The sequence below is a fragment of the Mesoplodon densirostris genome, chromosome 14 (assembly GCF_025265405.1).
Source record: "Mesoplodon densirostris isolate mMesDen1 chromosome 14, mMesDen1 primary haplotype, whole genome shotgun sequence".
NCBI classification, from domain to species: domain Eukaryota; kingdom Metazoa; phylum Chordata; class Mammalia; order Artiodactyla; family Ziphiidae; genus Mesoplodon; species Mesoplodon densirostris.
This window is the reverse complement of record NC_082674.1, coordinates 40,545,521-40,562,614: the sequence shown is the minus strand read 5'-3', so window position 1 is coordinate 40,562,614 and position 17,094 is coordinate 40,545,521. Positions and strand designations below refer to the sequence as shown.

Below are 17,094 nucleotides of genomic sequence, written 5' to 3'. Positions count from 1 at the left end.
ACACACACATTTATTTTTGGATCCTCTGTCTCAATTCCAGATTTCTTGGGATGTATCCAGGGCCTCACAGCCTTGCATCAGCACCACTCCTCCTATCATTGCTTCCTCATCTCCATTTCTCCCCCCAAGAGTGACTTTCCCCTATTCTCTTCTCATCAGCCCCTGCCCTTCCACAAGGGTCACCCACCTCTTCCCTGACAATCTCAGCCAACAGTGAATGCCTCCTCCTGTGACTCCCATAGTCTTCTTCATGGCTGCAGGGGCCCAAATCTGCAAGAGCTTTTTAAAAATGTGTTTTCCTAGGCTCCAAGCAAGACCCACTACATCTATTGACAAATGTACTGTAGGAATAAGAAAGGAATCTGGAAGGAAGGAGTCAGATGCAAGAAGAAATAGTGAGCAAAGAAATAGATAAACATGTGACTAGATGTAAAGGTTTGCTAGATGATCCTCATATAGCCTGCCTAAGGCCAGTTGGGGCATTTGGGGGTCACTAGCCAGCACCTCTTACTTGGCAGTCAGTATATATATTATCTACATACCATCTATCAACATCACTTCATTTTCACCAAAGAGCTTATCCAGTTGACCCTTGAACAACACAGGTTTGAACTAAATCCACTTACATGTGGATATTTCTCAATAAATATATACTATCTGTGGTTGGTTGAATCCTCCATGTGGAATCATGGATAAGGAGGACAGGGCTATGAAAATTGGGCATCCGTGGATTTTGGTATCTGCAGTGGGTCCTGGAACCAATCCCCAACAGACACCAAGGGGCGACTGTATTCTCCTTCAGGCTGGAACCCATGCACCTCTGGAATGGGATCCTGTATGGTAGAGCAGAAACTCCATAAGTGGTTATTACTGATGATAAAGGATATGTTGTGACCTTATATGGGACTCTGTCTCTTTGAAGAAGTTCAAAGATTATTCCAGAATGCCTGGTTTCAGATAGGCAATATATACAAACGAAGGGAGTGTCCACATGATTAAAGCACAGATGCCAGAGCAGACTACCTAGGTTTAAAACCAGTTCTTTCACCTCTCTAAACCTCGGTTTCCTCACCTAAAAAATGGCAGAAACAATAATACCTATTTCCTAATACTGTTTGAAACTTAATAATATTATATATGTGTGTGTGTATATATATATTTATATTTATATATTCACTCTTTGATTCATTCACAGATAGATTTTAAGCACCAGCCGTGTGCTATGCACTGTATATAGTGCAAGGAACAAAAGTTTTTCCTCACAGAAAGCTTATATTATTATAAGGGAAAGTCAGACAATAGAACTAAATACGCAACTTAATAATATCAGGTCATGATGTGCCCTGTGAGGCACCAAGTAGGACACGGGTGTAACAAACAGGAAGCGCCAGGCATAGAGTCCCTGCATTCCAATATACAGAGTCTTCAGAACTTGTAATGCTTAGTCAATGTTTCTTATTCTTAGAGTACCTGGGAGGCAGACAGACTTAGAGAAAGTGCTTTTGATGCCTTTGACCAGCAGAATAGCAGTGTGTCAATTTCACTTAGCTAACAGTCCTGAGGGTTTTGAATGTGCCTAAATAGGCACCTCTATCTGTCACGTAAGAACATACCTGTGATGGGGTAGGTTTTCATATGTGACCTGTACCAGGTACACTATAAAATCACAGCACCTTAACCACTGTCTGCTACTGAGAACACTCAAGTTGGACGGGATCCCCAACTAGCTCATTACCCAGCTGAGGAAACCAGAGACAGAAATGCGAAGTGACCTGCTATCTATCACACCACTGCCATTAAGTGGCAGAGCTTAAACCAGAAACTACATCCCGTGTAGTCCCAACATACCATGTCACCAAAAGTACATAAACATGTCCAATCAAGCATCTAAAAGGGCCCCTAAAATTAACTGTGAACTAAAATAGGGAGGAAGATAACTATAAACACCAGACCCCTGAGCCCAAGAACACCAGTAAGTGACACACACACACACACAGCATAGAAGAACGTCCCCTGCAGTTGACAAGCAGGTCCCAGGCTGAGGCACTGTGCAGTGTGTCTGATCAGTGTTCAGTGGAAAACACAGACATGAATCCACAGCCAGCCCTGCCACGAATGCCGGCAAGAAGGGATGCCATCATCACCAGCAGTTCTGCAGGGTCCTCGAGTTACAGGCCCATTTTCCACACTTTTACCACAGAAACAGTGAATAAAATTTATAGAAAATCCAAAGGAATTATGAAGCACTTGCTATGACTTAAAAAGGCAGAGAGTGATAATACATTCCTACATCTTTTCATGTCAGTGCATGAGGATATACGTGCAATATCCTGGCCGAAAGCCCAGCCTGTAACTACTGGTCTCCTTCTCCTCCCCGTAGGGGCAAGAGGGTTGATCAGCTTAACAACAAGCCTCCTTTTTGGGGGCTTTCAGGTTAGTCCGCAGATGTCTTACCAGCCTCTCTGGCTGCTAACCTGGGACTCTAGGGCCTATCCCATCCCCTACTTCTGCAACCTGATGTGCCAACCCCCGCTAAACCCTGGCCTGAGAGCTGCTTGCTTAGTGTGTGCAGAGGACCAGCCCACGCTGGTGCTGTGGGTTCATGGGTTGGAGAAGGAGTGTGTGCAGCCCACTCAGCCCACGGTAGATGCGGCTCAGGTTAGGGCTGTGACCGTGGCTTGGGTCAGATTCCCCTCCCACAAAATCAGACTGTGATGTGGATATTTGCATGCAAAAGGTTTACTGGAGAGTGCTCTTGGAGTCTGTGGGGAGTGCTTGATGGACGCAGAAGCAGGCTAACAGGGAAGTTGAACTACATTGCATTTGCAACAGAAGCTTCCACTAATCTTATGGGGAGCTCTGGCCTTAAGATGGCCCTTCAAAATTGACTGAATTAAGGTAAGGGGCCAGGCCTTTTCATCAACAGTCATTGGGTGCAGGCTGGCCCTGAGGAAGAGCCAAGTCTCGGGTGAGTCAGGCGAGGGCAAATCCCAGAGCAGAACTCGGCTATGGGCCACCTACGCTGTGAGTGGTCCTCAGCTGCCCTCAAGCCATGGTTCTAAATTTGACCTTGCATCAGAATCACCCGGCATGCTTGTAAAACCCTAGATGGCTGATCCCCATCCCCAGAATTTTTGATTCAGCAGGTAAGGGGTGGGCCTGAGAACCTGCACCTCTAACAACTTTGCAGGTGAAGCTGACGTTGCTGGTACAGAAAGCACACTGAGAATCACTGCCCTAGAACCAGTGCTGGGAACGGGGAAGCTTGTCCGGGTCTCCAGAGTATCTCCTCCAAGAGCTAACTGGGGTGAATCTCCCTCCCCAACAGGCTCAGTGTTTTGTCCCTAGTAGATATATGCAAGGGATTCTAAAAGAGTTAAGGGGAGGGCACCCAAACCAAACATAACTCCTTTCCTGAAGGCAAAAATTTTAGTTGAGTGTAAAACAGGGAGCCTCTGAACACCTGAGGGTGCAAGGATGAGATGTTCCACTGCAAAGAGAAATAGATGCAGAGAAAGCTAGGGGCACACAGACAAGCTCCATTGAGTTTCCCAGGAGCAGTCTAGCATCCTGACTTCCCCCTCATGAGTCTTGACCTTGAACATCAGTAGCCATCTGAGTTTTCACCTGATATTCTGAACTCACTCAAGTTTTCTTTTTCTTCCTTCCTTCCTTTCCTTCCTTCTTTCTTTCTTTTTTTTTTTTTTTTTTTTTTTTTTTTTAGCAATCAAGCAATTGCTGTTTCCTTGGGAAACCATTTCCTGTGGGGAAAATTTAACGCATTGCCTTTGCAGGCTGGAGCCGGTACAATCATATTCTGATGGTTTATCAAATTGGTTTGGCTATAGCTCAGATTCATTTGATGGTTCAGATTCAAACACTGAGGTATTTGTATAAGAATGATTCTCTTCCATTACCAGTGTACGCACAGTCCTATAGATAAGCAAATTGCCTTTTTATTCCGCCTGGGATCATGAAAGAGAGGTCTTCTAGCCATCTGTCAGTGTAGTATACACCAGAAATGTGCTCTCACTTATGGAAATGATTGACCTGTAACAATATCTTTGCTGGGAAAAGTAGAAATTGTTCAAATCAAATTTGTGGCACTGGCTATAACACACTTTATTAAATGGGGCACAGAGCACAGTTTAACTCTCCTGACTCAGTGTCTTATTACTGACTGCTGTTTCCCTTTCTACTTTGTATCTCAAAATCAAGAATCCTAACAATGTTGAAACAGTTCAGGATTATGAAATCTCTTCAGCCATTGTCTTATGAGTCTCCTGTTGGTACTACGTTTCAGGATTTAAATTCTCAAAACCAGCCAGAATGTAGCATGTGCTGAAATGTTAACCAAAGTGGCACCTTAAAAAGAAAGGCTGTCAGCATGAGACCAGCCTGAAAGACAAGGATTAAAAACACCAGCCCATGATTACCCCTTCCCCTGCTGATATAAATGTCTATGGACTTTTCTTAATCCGTGGAGATACCAGAGAAAACATTTTTCTGCCAGTCCAAAATATGGAAGTCTTATGATAGTTTCCATGTTTGCTCACCCCAGCAAGTATGCAGTAAGCTTGAAGTAAACACTTCTACAAACACTTTTATTTCCCTATCACCCAGGAACTACTTCTGCTAAAGACTTTTGCTTTACCAAACTCTAAGTGACTCTGCATCTCTCTCCTACCAACCACTCCCTCCTTTCAATATCCACCAGTGGAAGCTCGGGATCCCAGGACACTGACAAGATGCCACAGTCCCCCAGAAGCAAAGCCACCTAGTGAAAATGACAGCAGCTCATATATTTTGGAGCTGTGATGAGGAGGAACCCAAAATACAAGCTAACTCCAGAACACTCAGCAGACAGAAAGGCACCAACGCTTCCCGAGCAGGCTTCCCCATCCAACACCTAGTCGCTGGATTGCATGCAGGTCAACCCACACAAGCATTAGTCTATTTAGTCTTCAATCTGTGTCTGCTCCTTGTAAACTTTGCACAAGGATGCTCTCTTCCTTGATTCCTTTGATACTCTCAGTCACATATAATTGCCTGCTGCAGAAGCACCGTTTTGCTGAGTCCCCTTTAAATCCAGATTTCCTCTCAATCTGCCTTGCATCTTTCTCCCTTTAGAATTGCTCTTCTGTGAGACTTGCTTCAACTTCTCATTTTTTTTATGATGCTGAGGCATCTCTGTATCCACTGAGTAGATTTCATGAACCCAGCTCTGTGCCAAATATTAATATCGTGTAGAACACAAAAGTATCTTAGTAATCCCTGCTCTCAGAGCATCTGAAACCTGGCTGAGGAGACAAAACAAATATACATGAAAAGCTGAATAGTATGAAACAACAGAAGAGATAATACAGGGTACCAGAGTCTCTGTAAGTGCTAGAGGTCAGAGGACATCACAGCTGGCTGGGGTGATCTATCTAGTTCCTTTCCCAATCCTCCATCGTTGCCATTCCCCAGCCTATCTTTGAACAAAGCAACAATTTTCCGGGTGCTTACTATGTGGAAGGCACTGCTGAGAATGCAAGGAGCCCTCTGCCTTCCAGGAGAGAGAAAATGCAAATACAAACAGCTAGTATATAAAGCAAAAGATGGTAAGTGAGAGAGGCAGAAAGTATACAGACTATAGTGCTATTGCACTCTTAATGACGTTCAAGGAAAAATACATCTACAGCTGTTAAAAATGATGGGGATGATAGAATCTCAGAGACTTCAATGCGAGTCTGTTTGGGTACTCTATTTCTGCATAAAAGCTATCCTTAAACTCAGTGGCTTAAAACAATCATTCCATTTTCCCCACAGTTTTATGTTTTAGAAGTTTGGGTGGCTTGTCTCTGATCCACGTGATGTCAGCTCAGGTGGCTGGGTCCGGGGGGTCTACTCCAAGCTGTACCCTTCACTCATATATCTGGTGCATCTGGGCTCCTTGGTACCTCTCTACAGACACACAGACACAGACACACACAGACACAGACAGACACACACACATACACACACACAGCATCTCATCCTCCAGAACCCTCTGTGCATGGCTTAGACTTTTTCCAGCATGGCACTCTCAGGGCATCAGAGTTCTTTCACTACAGCTTAGGGCTCTATAAGACCAATTTAGAAGCTATCAGTGCTCTGAAGGGCAAAGTCCAGAACTGGTACAGCAACACTTTCATCATACTCTACTATAGGCCAAAGACATCACAGTTCAGCCTGGATTCAAGGGAAGGGCAAACAGACCCTCTATGGGAGAGTATAAAGAATTTACAGTCATCTTTAATCGACTACAGAGTCAATGAGAGAATACCATGGCATTGCACAGAATACAAAAATCTGTTTATTTTTGGAAATGTTCAATTACTGTGATTTTTGTATATTTTAAAATCAAGGGGGGAAGGCATAACTAAGAAAAAATAGTCTTCTGTTTTGTATCACTTGATTTTAGAAATATGACAAATGTTGATGGCAGGTAATAAATGATCGCCCTGGTTTAAATTATTCCTGAAGCACTTTGTTTACACCTTCACCTCATTCCTTGGAGGAAGCCTTGAACTGCTTTAGACAAAACAGGCAATCTTTGCTCCCTTCCATATTTGAGGGAAAAAAGAAGACCCCATAGACCAGGCAAAACAAGAACTTGGTCACCGGGACCAGAGTATCAATAGCAGAACTGGTCAGAGGGGCAATTGCCTGAAGAGAGAAACTAGAAAGATTATTTTAGGGCAGAGAATAAAGTTGAGAAGCTCTGGAACAATGGAAAGGCTAAGTGGAGAACAGGACAGGACAGCTGGATCTTTCAGCAGCAGAGAGCGAAGACTCACCACAAGGACAAAGGTTCATGGATCAAACACTTATCTCCAGGGACCCCAGCTCTGAAGAATTAGAATACGTAGGCAAGAACTAGACCTTGGAACACCGAGAAGTTTTACCTCATGGTGATGGCAATGAATGCCGTGAGCAGTAGTTAAATTCCAGATCTATGTGGAAGGTAAAGCCAAGTTATTTTGCTGAGGGTTTGCATGTGGGGTGTGAGAGAAAGAGGAGTCAAGGATGACTTCCAAGTTTTTGCAGGAACAACTGGAAAGGCTGTAAGTAGAGCAGGTTTGGGGAAATATTGGGAGCTCAATTTTTAATATCTAAAGCTTCACCTTCTTATTCGACATCCAAGTAGAGATTATAAGGAGGTAGCTGAAATATGAGTCTGGAGTTTAGGAGAGAAAAGCAGCCTCAAGATAAAAATTGGGAGGGAGGAGGGGACATCAGCATATAAATGGTGTTTAAGTCATAAGACTAGAGGAGTTCACCTACAGGGTAAGTGAAAATGGAGGAAAGAAGGCGAGGCTCTGAGCCCATGGGTCTAAAAGTTGGAGTTCAGGAAGGAACCAGCAAAGAAGAAATGTCCAAAGAGTCAGGAGACAAATATAACTAGACATAAAGAAAGTCACCAGGAAGATGTAAAAATTCTATATTTATATGTACCTAAAAAAATTATCCTCAAAAATATGTAAAGCAAAGATTAACAAAACTTGAAGTAGTAGTATACCAATCCAAAATCATAGTCGGAGATTTTAGTGTACTTTTCTCAGGAGTGATAGAACAAGCAAGTGAAAAAATCAGCAAGCACAGTGAAGTATTTGAACAGTAGCATTGACAAATTTGATCTATTTGGCATCTAACAAGGAGGGGAACTAAGTAAAATATACATAGGTTTTACATAAATGGTAATCCTTAACTCTGATCATGTACATTTGTCTAAATATCAAGCAGGGCTTTAGCAGTCCTGAGATTATTGCTACTAGTCCTAGGACTTAAGTGCTCAGTGAGGATGTGGGATCTGGGACGACTCGTAGCTGCTGGATCCTCAGCAGATCTGTTTGATGACAGCTGGAATCACAGAGGAGCTGCTGCCTGAGGTAAAGAAGGGATGGGAAATGCCTAAGTTCACCCTTCTGCCCACCCTCCAGTCCCATTTGCTGAACCCAGCTGAAAGCTGATTGACAAGGTGTTACCTGGGAAATGGAACCCTTGGAGGCCACCTCTCCTGCAATACAGAGCAGAACACAGAAAAGGGCACAGAACGGATGTGAGAGAAGTGAGGCAAGACCAGCACATCATGTCCAGTGCTTTGTACTTCACTGGAATGTAATGGGGAACAATTGACTAGTTATAAGCAGGAAGTCACAAGTAATTGGCATTTTAAAAATATCACCCAATCTGCAGTGTAAAGATTGCATTAGAGAGAGAGCTAGATGGCCACGATGATTAACTTTATGTGTCAAGTTGACTGGGCCATGGGATGCCCAGATAGCTGGTAAAATATTATTTCTGAGGGTGCCTATGAGAGTGTTTTCAGAAGAGATTAGCATTGGAATCAATAGACTGAGTAAAAAAGATTCATCCTCCCCATGTGGGTGGGCATCATCTAACCAGTTGAGGGCCCTAATAGAACATAAAGGCAGAGGAAGGGCAAATGTGCTTCTTTTCTTTCAGAGCTGGAACATCCATCTTCTCCTGGCCTTGTGCATCAGGGGTCTTGGTTCTTGGGCCTTCAGACTCTGACACTTAAACCAGTGGCTTTCCTGGTCCTCAGGCCTTTGTCTCTGACTGAATTATACCACAAACTTTCCTGGTTCTCCAGCTTGTAGATGGCATATCATGAGACTTCTCGGCCTCCAAAATCACATGAGCCAAATTCCATAATAAATCTCCTCTTATATATCTCTATATATCCTAGTGGTTCTGTTTCTCTGAAGAACCTTAATACAATGATCATGAGAAGAACAGCTATGAGACTGTTGCCTTTCTCTCTAGGCAGAGATTATGGTAACTTAGACTAAAGCTGTGGCAAAAAAAAAGCGGATCGATTTGAAACAAATGTAAAAGTTAGGCTTGTGAGAAGAAGAAAACTGAGTCCGAGGGAAGGAGGGGGAGGGGTGAAGGACTTCTATCCTGAACGACAGGGGGAGATGGAGGAATCATTTGCTAAGATAAGAAAAGCAAAAGGACGAACATATTTACAAGGAAGATGGTAAATTCAGTTATGCAAGTTATCAAAAGAGTGGGATCTGATGGACAATGGATTATCTGGGCTTGGAGTTCAGAAGTAGTATCTGAACTGGGATATACATTGGGAAGCCATCAGCATATACCTGGTATCTGAAACCAAGGAAGTGGGTGAGATCACCTGGGAAGATTATGTACAGTCAGAAAGGGGCCTGAGTTTAGAGGAATGCCAATAGATAAAGGAAAAAGAAAAAATCAGAAATAAGTCAAAGTAGATGTCAGAAGAAATTGAAAAGAATGTGATGCCAAGAAAAAGACTGTCTCAGGAGGGAGAAGTGCTTTACGGGTGAAATGTAATTGAGAAATCAAGAAGGTTAGAACTAAGAGCAACTTCCAATGAAGAACTAAGGTTAGAACTTCTAATGAAGTACAAAGTGCTGGATATGATGTGCTGGTCATCATAGTTACCTTAGTGTGTATTGTTTCCCTAGGGACTGGGAAGAAACTGAGTTGGAATGGGAAATGAGGAATGGTGACATCAAGTAGGGACAACTAGTATAAGAAGTTTGATTGGGAAAGGGAAGTGACAATGGGGCAGCAGCTACGAGTAGGTTTCATTGAACAACAGGAAGCATTATAAACTTTTGAGCAAGAGAATGAATGACACAATGAAAACAAGGCTTTGAGAAAGTAATTTTCACCAGACTGGGAGAACACATGGGGTACCAGATGCATATTCACACCCCCAAGTTTCATTGCTCCTAGCACCCAGTGCTTTGACTTACAGGAAATGCAGACATTAGAAGATTCTCCTTCACCAAGTATACCCAAGGATGCTTGAAATGAATCCATCCTGGTCATCACTTGCTACCACTCCCATCAGAAGTACTCATTTACGGCCAACCTTCTGGCCCCAACAGGTCTAAGCTGATGCCATTTAAATCTCTTCACTCCCACCCCACTGGTCAGGTTGTGTTGAGGGTTTCAGCTGCCAACAGTGCAGCCAGAAAATGGTCCATGTTACTGGTGTTGCTGCCAGAAAGGATGGGATTCTGGAACCCTCCAGTGACAGGGACCTGGTTAAAATGACCATTTACACTGGTTTCCATATAGACCTCCTGTTTCACCAAGGCAGAGACTCTCCGACAAAGCAAGAACAACTGTGTGTGTGCGTGTGTGCGTGTGTGTGTGTGTGAGTGTGTGAGTGAGATGTTTTCTGATAACAGCTGCCAGTCATCAAGTGCTGTCTGTTGGTCAGGAAGTTCTCTATGTACTTTAGCTCATTTAATTCTCACAACAACCCTCTGAGGTAGGTATGATTATTATTCCTGTTTTATAGCCGAGGAAACTGACACATGGAGAAGTGAGATAACTTGACCGAGGTCACCAGTCTAATAGATAGAGGGGCAGGGTACACGAGCAGGCAAGTCTGGCTGTGGATACCATGCTCACCACCACCACTCTCTATTGCCACTTTGACTTTGTGCTGAGGGTACCTCTGTTGCCCACCAGATACCTTTTCCCCTTATGGTGTGTTCTCTTTGCATCCTTTTCTGAAATATGGCCACAGAGACCACTCCAGCTCACTGGATATATTTTTACATCTAGTTTTATGGTGAGGAGGAAATGATCTCACTTCCTCGGTCCTATGGAAATTCGTGGGTATCTATTCTATAGATAGACTGTGGAAGGGGAAAGAGATACATTTAAGCCCCAGATCAGCCAGGATGCAAGTACATCCAGGATACAGAGTGGCATGTTATCTATGTCCTCCTACCACAGATATAGGGGCCAAATGTCCCTTTAGCCAAATATTGATCTGACCAAGGTGTGCTGGATGAATTGGAGTCTCCCTCCTCACCCATGTAAAAATATCACTACTGTGGCTGCTATGTTGACGGCTAACAGAGCAGAAAATGTTAGGCCCATAGTAATCAGGTTATGTTTACCTTTTCTCCTTACAGAGATATTTCAAGAACCAGGATCCATTCCCTGCCTAGCTATGGCTTAGGAAATCTTAAGAAGCTGCGGGCCAAGTCAACTTACAACTTAAAAAAGCTCCCCAGTCTGGAAGCTTTTGTCACACTCGTGGAGGCCAGCCTCACCTACCCCAGCCACTGCTGCATCTTTGCCAACTGGAGGCGGCAGATGTGAGTCTTCTCGTGTCCGGCCCTGAGCCCTACTTGGGCATTTCTCCAATGCAGACCTTGGTCCACAACTTCTACACCTGTGTGGCATGAAGAGGATCCCCTGGCAGAGGCATCCACGATGAAATCCCTTAGGCAGGGCTTCCCTGGTGGTGCAGTGGTTGAAAGTCTCCCTGCCGATGCGGGGGACACGGGTTCGTGCCCCGGTCTGGGAAGATCCCACATACCACGGAGTGGCTGGGCCCGTGAGCCATGGCCGCTGGGCCTGCGCGTCCGGAGCCTGTGCTCCACAATGGGAGAGGCCACAACAGTGAGAGACCCGTGTACCGCAAAAAAAAGAAAGAAATCCCTTAGGCATAGTCTAGATCAAAGCTTTAGTGTTCTCTGTGAAAATGGGCTCACACAGGAGAGGGCTACCCACATGGTAGGCTACCAACCAAATATTAAATGAGCTAACAGGAAAAACACCAAGCAAGCCTGACTCGCAGCTGATGCTTAATAAATATTTGTTCCCTTTTCCCTTTGTCCCGACATGGATTTATCCTTCAAGTTCCAAACTCTGCACCCCATAAGTGTGCCAGGGACCATCAAAGTCAGCTTTGGAAGGGAGAAGCATAAATGCCATAGCAAAGACTGATGCACACACCCGCAACACATTCCAGCAACTTGAAACCTACCTAACCCATCTTTGGAGCTTAGCACCTCAGAGGGAGGACTAAGATTGTGACATCTGTTCACTTTGGCTTTCCAGGCTGCTCAGGTTCCAGGAGCCCCAAAGTACAGAGGGTAATCCAAACAAAACCAAGTCCTAGTGGGTAACTGGTTAAAAAGTTGAGGTTCTGGAGAGAGTGGAGAGGGAGTACTTTAGAGATTACATGTCCAGGTATTTAAAGGATCCACTGGAGATATAGTTTATGGGCTATCACGAGTTCTCAAAGCTTTCTGCCTCTCCTAAACTCACTGATAAAATTCATACCACACAGTGGCACTCAATCAGATGACGCCTCATTCCCACACTTGTACAGTAGCCCAGCACGAATACAGCTTCTGGGACACTCTTTCACCACTTAATGCAGTCTCTATTACTCAACCTTAACATGCAGACATGTCCCCTACTCTAAAGCAAAGTGAAACAACCAAACAGTACACACCCTAAGTTAACTAGCAGTCCACACTCAGACCCATTTAAAGGATCTGCAGAAAAGGGGCCACTCTTCAGAATTAGCATGCATCATTGGGGAACTCTCCAGAATCAGACACTCCTCACAGATTAGCTCAAGGGCCAGCGGATTTCTTCCTAATGACTAGAATTCTTAAGGGCTTGGGCTTGGGCTAAGGCAGCAAGGCCCACCTCTTATATATTCCAGGAAGAGATATTCCAGCCAGGGCAAGAAAGATACCCATTTCACTGCCCAAACCCTGGAACTAAATACCCCCCAGGAGAAATCTCAGAGGACGTTAAGATCACTGAAGGAGCTGTACATCATGTGCTGTCTGCCTCAGCGCGCACACACCAGAGAAATATATCCTCTTCCTCTGTTGCTGAGACTCCCCTTGATAGTGTAGGTGTGGCCTCAGGGCTCTCCCGACTAGAAATCTCCGCGTCTGCCTTACATTGTACCATGACTTGAAGGCTTCCCTGATCCCTCCAGACCACCGGGCTCTCACCCTTTCTAGGTCCCTATTGTAACTTACATCAGGGCTTGTCAGGTGCAGCAAAGGAGAGGCCCATGCCTCTTCTAGGAAGACGTGCCAAAACGGGGTAACAAAAATAGCAATGGTTTTTAGTCTTTAACAAATTCACAAACCCAAAACAATATGGCTCTGCTATTCAGAAGATAACTGTAGGTGTGGTTAGGTAATGAAATTTGAGTTTAAAGTTGTGTGATGAAATCATTCTTCCAATCCCCATTTGGAAATAATGCCTGAAGTGTAAATGTTAGGCCCTTGTGACTGTGACATTTTGGCCAATGGACCTCATGGACTTTCATGGAAAGACCTTATTAACCATGCCCCTCATCTGTCATTTAACCAGTTATGTCCATACTCAGCTTGCATTGATATTTTGCCCTAGTTTTGTTATTTATTGTATTTAGGCCTTTTCTTTCTGGCTAGATTTTAAACTGATGCACTGTGGCATATTCATTAAGTACTCACATAGGGCCTAGACCTCAACATGAACTCAGTAAGTAACCCCATCCTCTCTCTTCATATGGCTGATACTTGTCAAGTACTCACTGCCAGGCACTGTAATACTTTGCAGCTTTATCTCATTTAATTTTCACAAAGGTAAAAACACCATTTTTATTCCCTTCTCACAAAGGGAGAAACTGAGGCTCAGAGACAGTAAATAACTTGACAAACACCAAACAAACTCAGATCCAAACTCTCTGGTCTGTCCGTCTGTCTCCAAAGCTCAGGCTCTCGGCCACTCTGCCATGCATTTCCCAAGTATCTGTTCATTGATTTATTGGGATCCAGGAGTACTACTTTTTAACCTCACCCCAAACTGAATTCCCAACTCTTTATAATACTTAGGGTTTGCCGAGGTACTGCAGAGGCATGATTTTATTTCCCCTGCTTCCATTTTTCTTTCTATTCTTCTCTAAGAGACATACATTGTTTACCTTTCCCCCACTCATGTCATTGGGTCACTTCTGTTTCAGGAAAGGGAAGCATCTATATTTAAAACATGTTCGTAGCATATCAAAAATAAGCATCTTCACCGAAGCCAACATAAGCCCCGGGAAGCAAAGGCTGTGTCTGTCTAGATGGTTAGTCAGATCTGTTTCAGTGAACCGAATTACAGTCTGTTGGCACCAGGTTACTTACTTCCTGTTCCTAGAACTGGGCTGCCACTAATCCAATGACAGGGTTTAGGAATTGGGAGTTAGAATAAGAAACAAAGTGATTCTCTTGTCCCCTCTTTGCCCATCTCTGAACTTGCCTCACCTTTCTTGTAAGATCTCTGACTAAACCAAAAGATTTTCTGCACATTTTCAATTACACATATGTTAACTGTTTAACCTCCTTAGCGTAAACTGTGACTGATGTGAGAAGCCCTATCAGTCTCTAAAACAACAAATGACACATTATCCAGGAAAGAAAAAAGGAGTCCCTTGATCCAAGGGAAAATGACTTTCTGGCAATTCAGTTCACTTTCTGGAGGGGAGAGAAAGGAGAGGGTTCTCACTAACAGCCCCTTCTCCTAGAGGCTGATGTGGAAAAGTTCAGTCCGGGTCTGCTGGCACACTTGGCCAGCCCTCATTTAGTACCTAATGGAATCTTTACCTCCTCCACGCCCCAGTCACTCTCTCCGTCTTACTGGGAAGGGGGGTCTTTGAAGAGTTTTAACACTCACCTCCCCACTCACTTAAGAGATTATGTTAAGGCCCGAGAGAAATGCAGTCACTTACCATTGCTGTGAGCTTGCCCCTCAGGGAGGGAGGGAGGGAGGGAGGGAGGGAGGAAGGGAGTGTGTGTGTGTGTGTGTGTGTGTGTGTGTGTGTGTACACACACACTCATTTCCATCCAAAAGAAGACCCAATGTGAAACATTCCCATTCCTTAAGCTTTTTCTTCAAAACAGAACTATTACCCTCTGGCTCTACAGGCACTATCCACTTGTCTGGATAGAATATTTATCATCTGGCTTTCATTCAAATCCCTTCTGGAAGTGCCTCTCTTCTGTTGATGAGGCCTCTTGTACACTGGGGTTTAAAGGGAAAGCTAAGACAGAAATGTGAGCCTGAGAAGAGCCAGCTCCTCAGGGAATGAGTTACAGTCTTGGAATAAATTAGCCCCTCTTGCACCTGCATTTGCCCTTTTGGGCACTCACTAGCGAACTACTTAATGTGAGAGAGCCAGGATTACCTTGCAGACAAATACATGCCTGAGGCTTGTTGAGTGAAATAATAAAGAATAGGCCCCTCAGTAACATTTCAGGCAAATTAGCAGACCTCCTGGTAGCCTGAGTACCAAAGAGCCAGGGACAGGGCTGGCTGGGAACCAACTACAGGCTCTGATCTTCTAATTTATGTAGATAAAATAAACTCTTATTTGAGTCAGAGGACAGTCCAGATCTTCCAGGACTGGAGTTTAGAGTAGAGGAAAGGGGGTATACCCTACTCAGGCATATGAAGAGAGGGCTGAATGGAGATGGGGAAGGGTGAGGGTAGAGTTGATATTAGGTCTGTAAATTATTTGCACTTAACAGCAAAGCTGAGCTAGTCCCAGGCGCCTTCCTCCCCACATTCAGGTTGTGGCCAGATGGTTTCCCCGGTGGGCCATCCAACTCTAGGAATATATGCACGAGTTGTTCTGTTCATTTACAGTAAGCAGCATTAACCCTTGAGTTTAGCCTCAAGGGCAGACAAACTGTTAGAAGAAAAAACAAACTCTCAGGAAGAAACCCCACTCTCTACCCCATGTAAAGACAGTGATATATTTGCCATTCTGGATCCAACATACTGATTCCATTCCTTTTTGTATTTTTCTAGCTCTGACCTTCATCCAATTTGCAACAAATCTATTTTAAGGCAAGAAGTTGATGATATGACTCAGGCTAGGGGTCAGAGAGTCTCTTTGGCAGAAGACAATGAGTCCAGCTATGCCAAAGGATTTGACATGATGTACAGTGAATTTGACTATGACTTATGCAATGAAGTGGTTGACGTGACTTGCTCCCCCGAGCCAGATGCATTCAATCCATGTGAAGATATCATGGGGTATGACATTCTCAGAGTCTTGATATGGTTCATTAGCATCCTGGCCATCACTGGGAACATCCTGGTGCTCACGATCCTGATCACCAGCCAATACAAACTCACGGTCCCCCGGTTCCTCATGTGCAATTTGGCCTTTGCTGACCTCTGCATTGGAATCTACCTGCTGCTCATAGCATCAGTTGATATCCACACCAAAAGCCAGTACCACAACTACGCCATTGACTGGCAAACTGGAGCAGGCTGTGATGCTGCCGGCTTTTTCACTGTCTTTGCCAGTGAGCTCTCAGTCTACACTCTGACAGCCATCACGCTGGAAAGGTGGCACACCATCACCCACGCCATGCAGCTGGAACGCAAAGTACAGCTCCGCCATGCTACCAGCGTCATGCTGGTGGGCTGGACCTTTGCTTTTGCAGTCGCCCTCATTCCCATCTTTGGCATCAGTAGCTACATGAAGGTGAGCATCTGCCTGCCTATGGATATTGACAGCCCCTTGTCACAGCTGTACGTTATGTCCCTCCTTGTGCTCAACGTCCTGGCCTTTGTGGTCATCTGTGGCTGCTACGCTCACATCTACCTCACGGTGCGAAACCCCAGCATTACGTCCTCCTCTAGTGACACCAAGATTGCCAAGCGCATGGCCGTGCTCATCTTCACTGACTTCCTCTGCATGGCGCCCATCTCCTTCTTTGCCATCTCTGCCTCCCTCAAGGTGCCCCTCATCACTGTGTCCAAGTCAAAGATCCTCCTGGTCCTGTTCTACCCCATCAACTCCTGTGCCAACCCCTTCCTCTATGCTATCTTCACCAAGAACTTCCGCAGGGATTTCTTCATTCTGCTGAGCAAGTTTGGCTGCTATGAAATGCACGCCCAGACCTATAGGACAGAAACCTCATCCACTGCCCACAACTTTCATCCAAGGAATGGCCACTGCCCTCCAGTTCCCAGGGTTACCAATGGTTCCAATTACACACTTGTCCCCCTAAGCCATTTAGCCCAGAACTAAAACACACTGTGCAAATGTTTCTGAGTGCTGAATGACTATTAAGACTTGCCTTTGAAGAATATGCCTTGGCATAGCTGAGAGAGCGCTTCTACGTACTTCATCTAATTTAATCTTCCTGGCACATCCATAAGGTAAGGTAGTCAGAAACTATTAACTCCATGTGATTCATTAGGAAGCTGAAGTATTCATAACAACATTAATAATTAAAATAA

General features: G+C 44.5%; 1 protein-coding gene across 2 annotated transcripts in view; it reads left to right on the top strand.

Moving 5' to 3' along the window:
* Nucleotides 1-16,882, top strand: part of FSHR (follicle stimulating hormone receptor) — a 171,504-nt gene extending 154,622 nt beyond the window's left edge. For both annotated transcript variants that reach the window (XM_060117028.1, XM_060117027.1), the window contains 2 exons: nucleotides 10,968-11,153; nucleotides 15,649-16,882. In XM_060117028.1, coding sequence (XP_059973011.1) covers nucleotides 10,968-11,153; nucleotides 15,649-16,882 — 1,420 coding nt within the window. The remainder of the gene's footprint in view (nucleotides 1-10,967; nucleotides 11,154-15,648) is intronic.
* The last annotated feature ends 212 nt before the right edge of the window (nucleotides 16,883-17,094 follow it).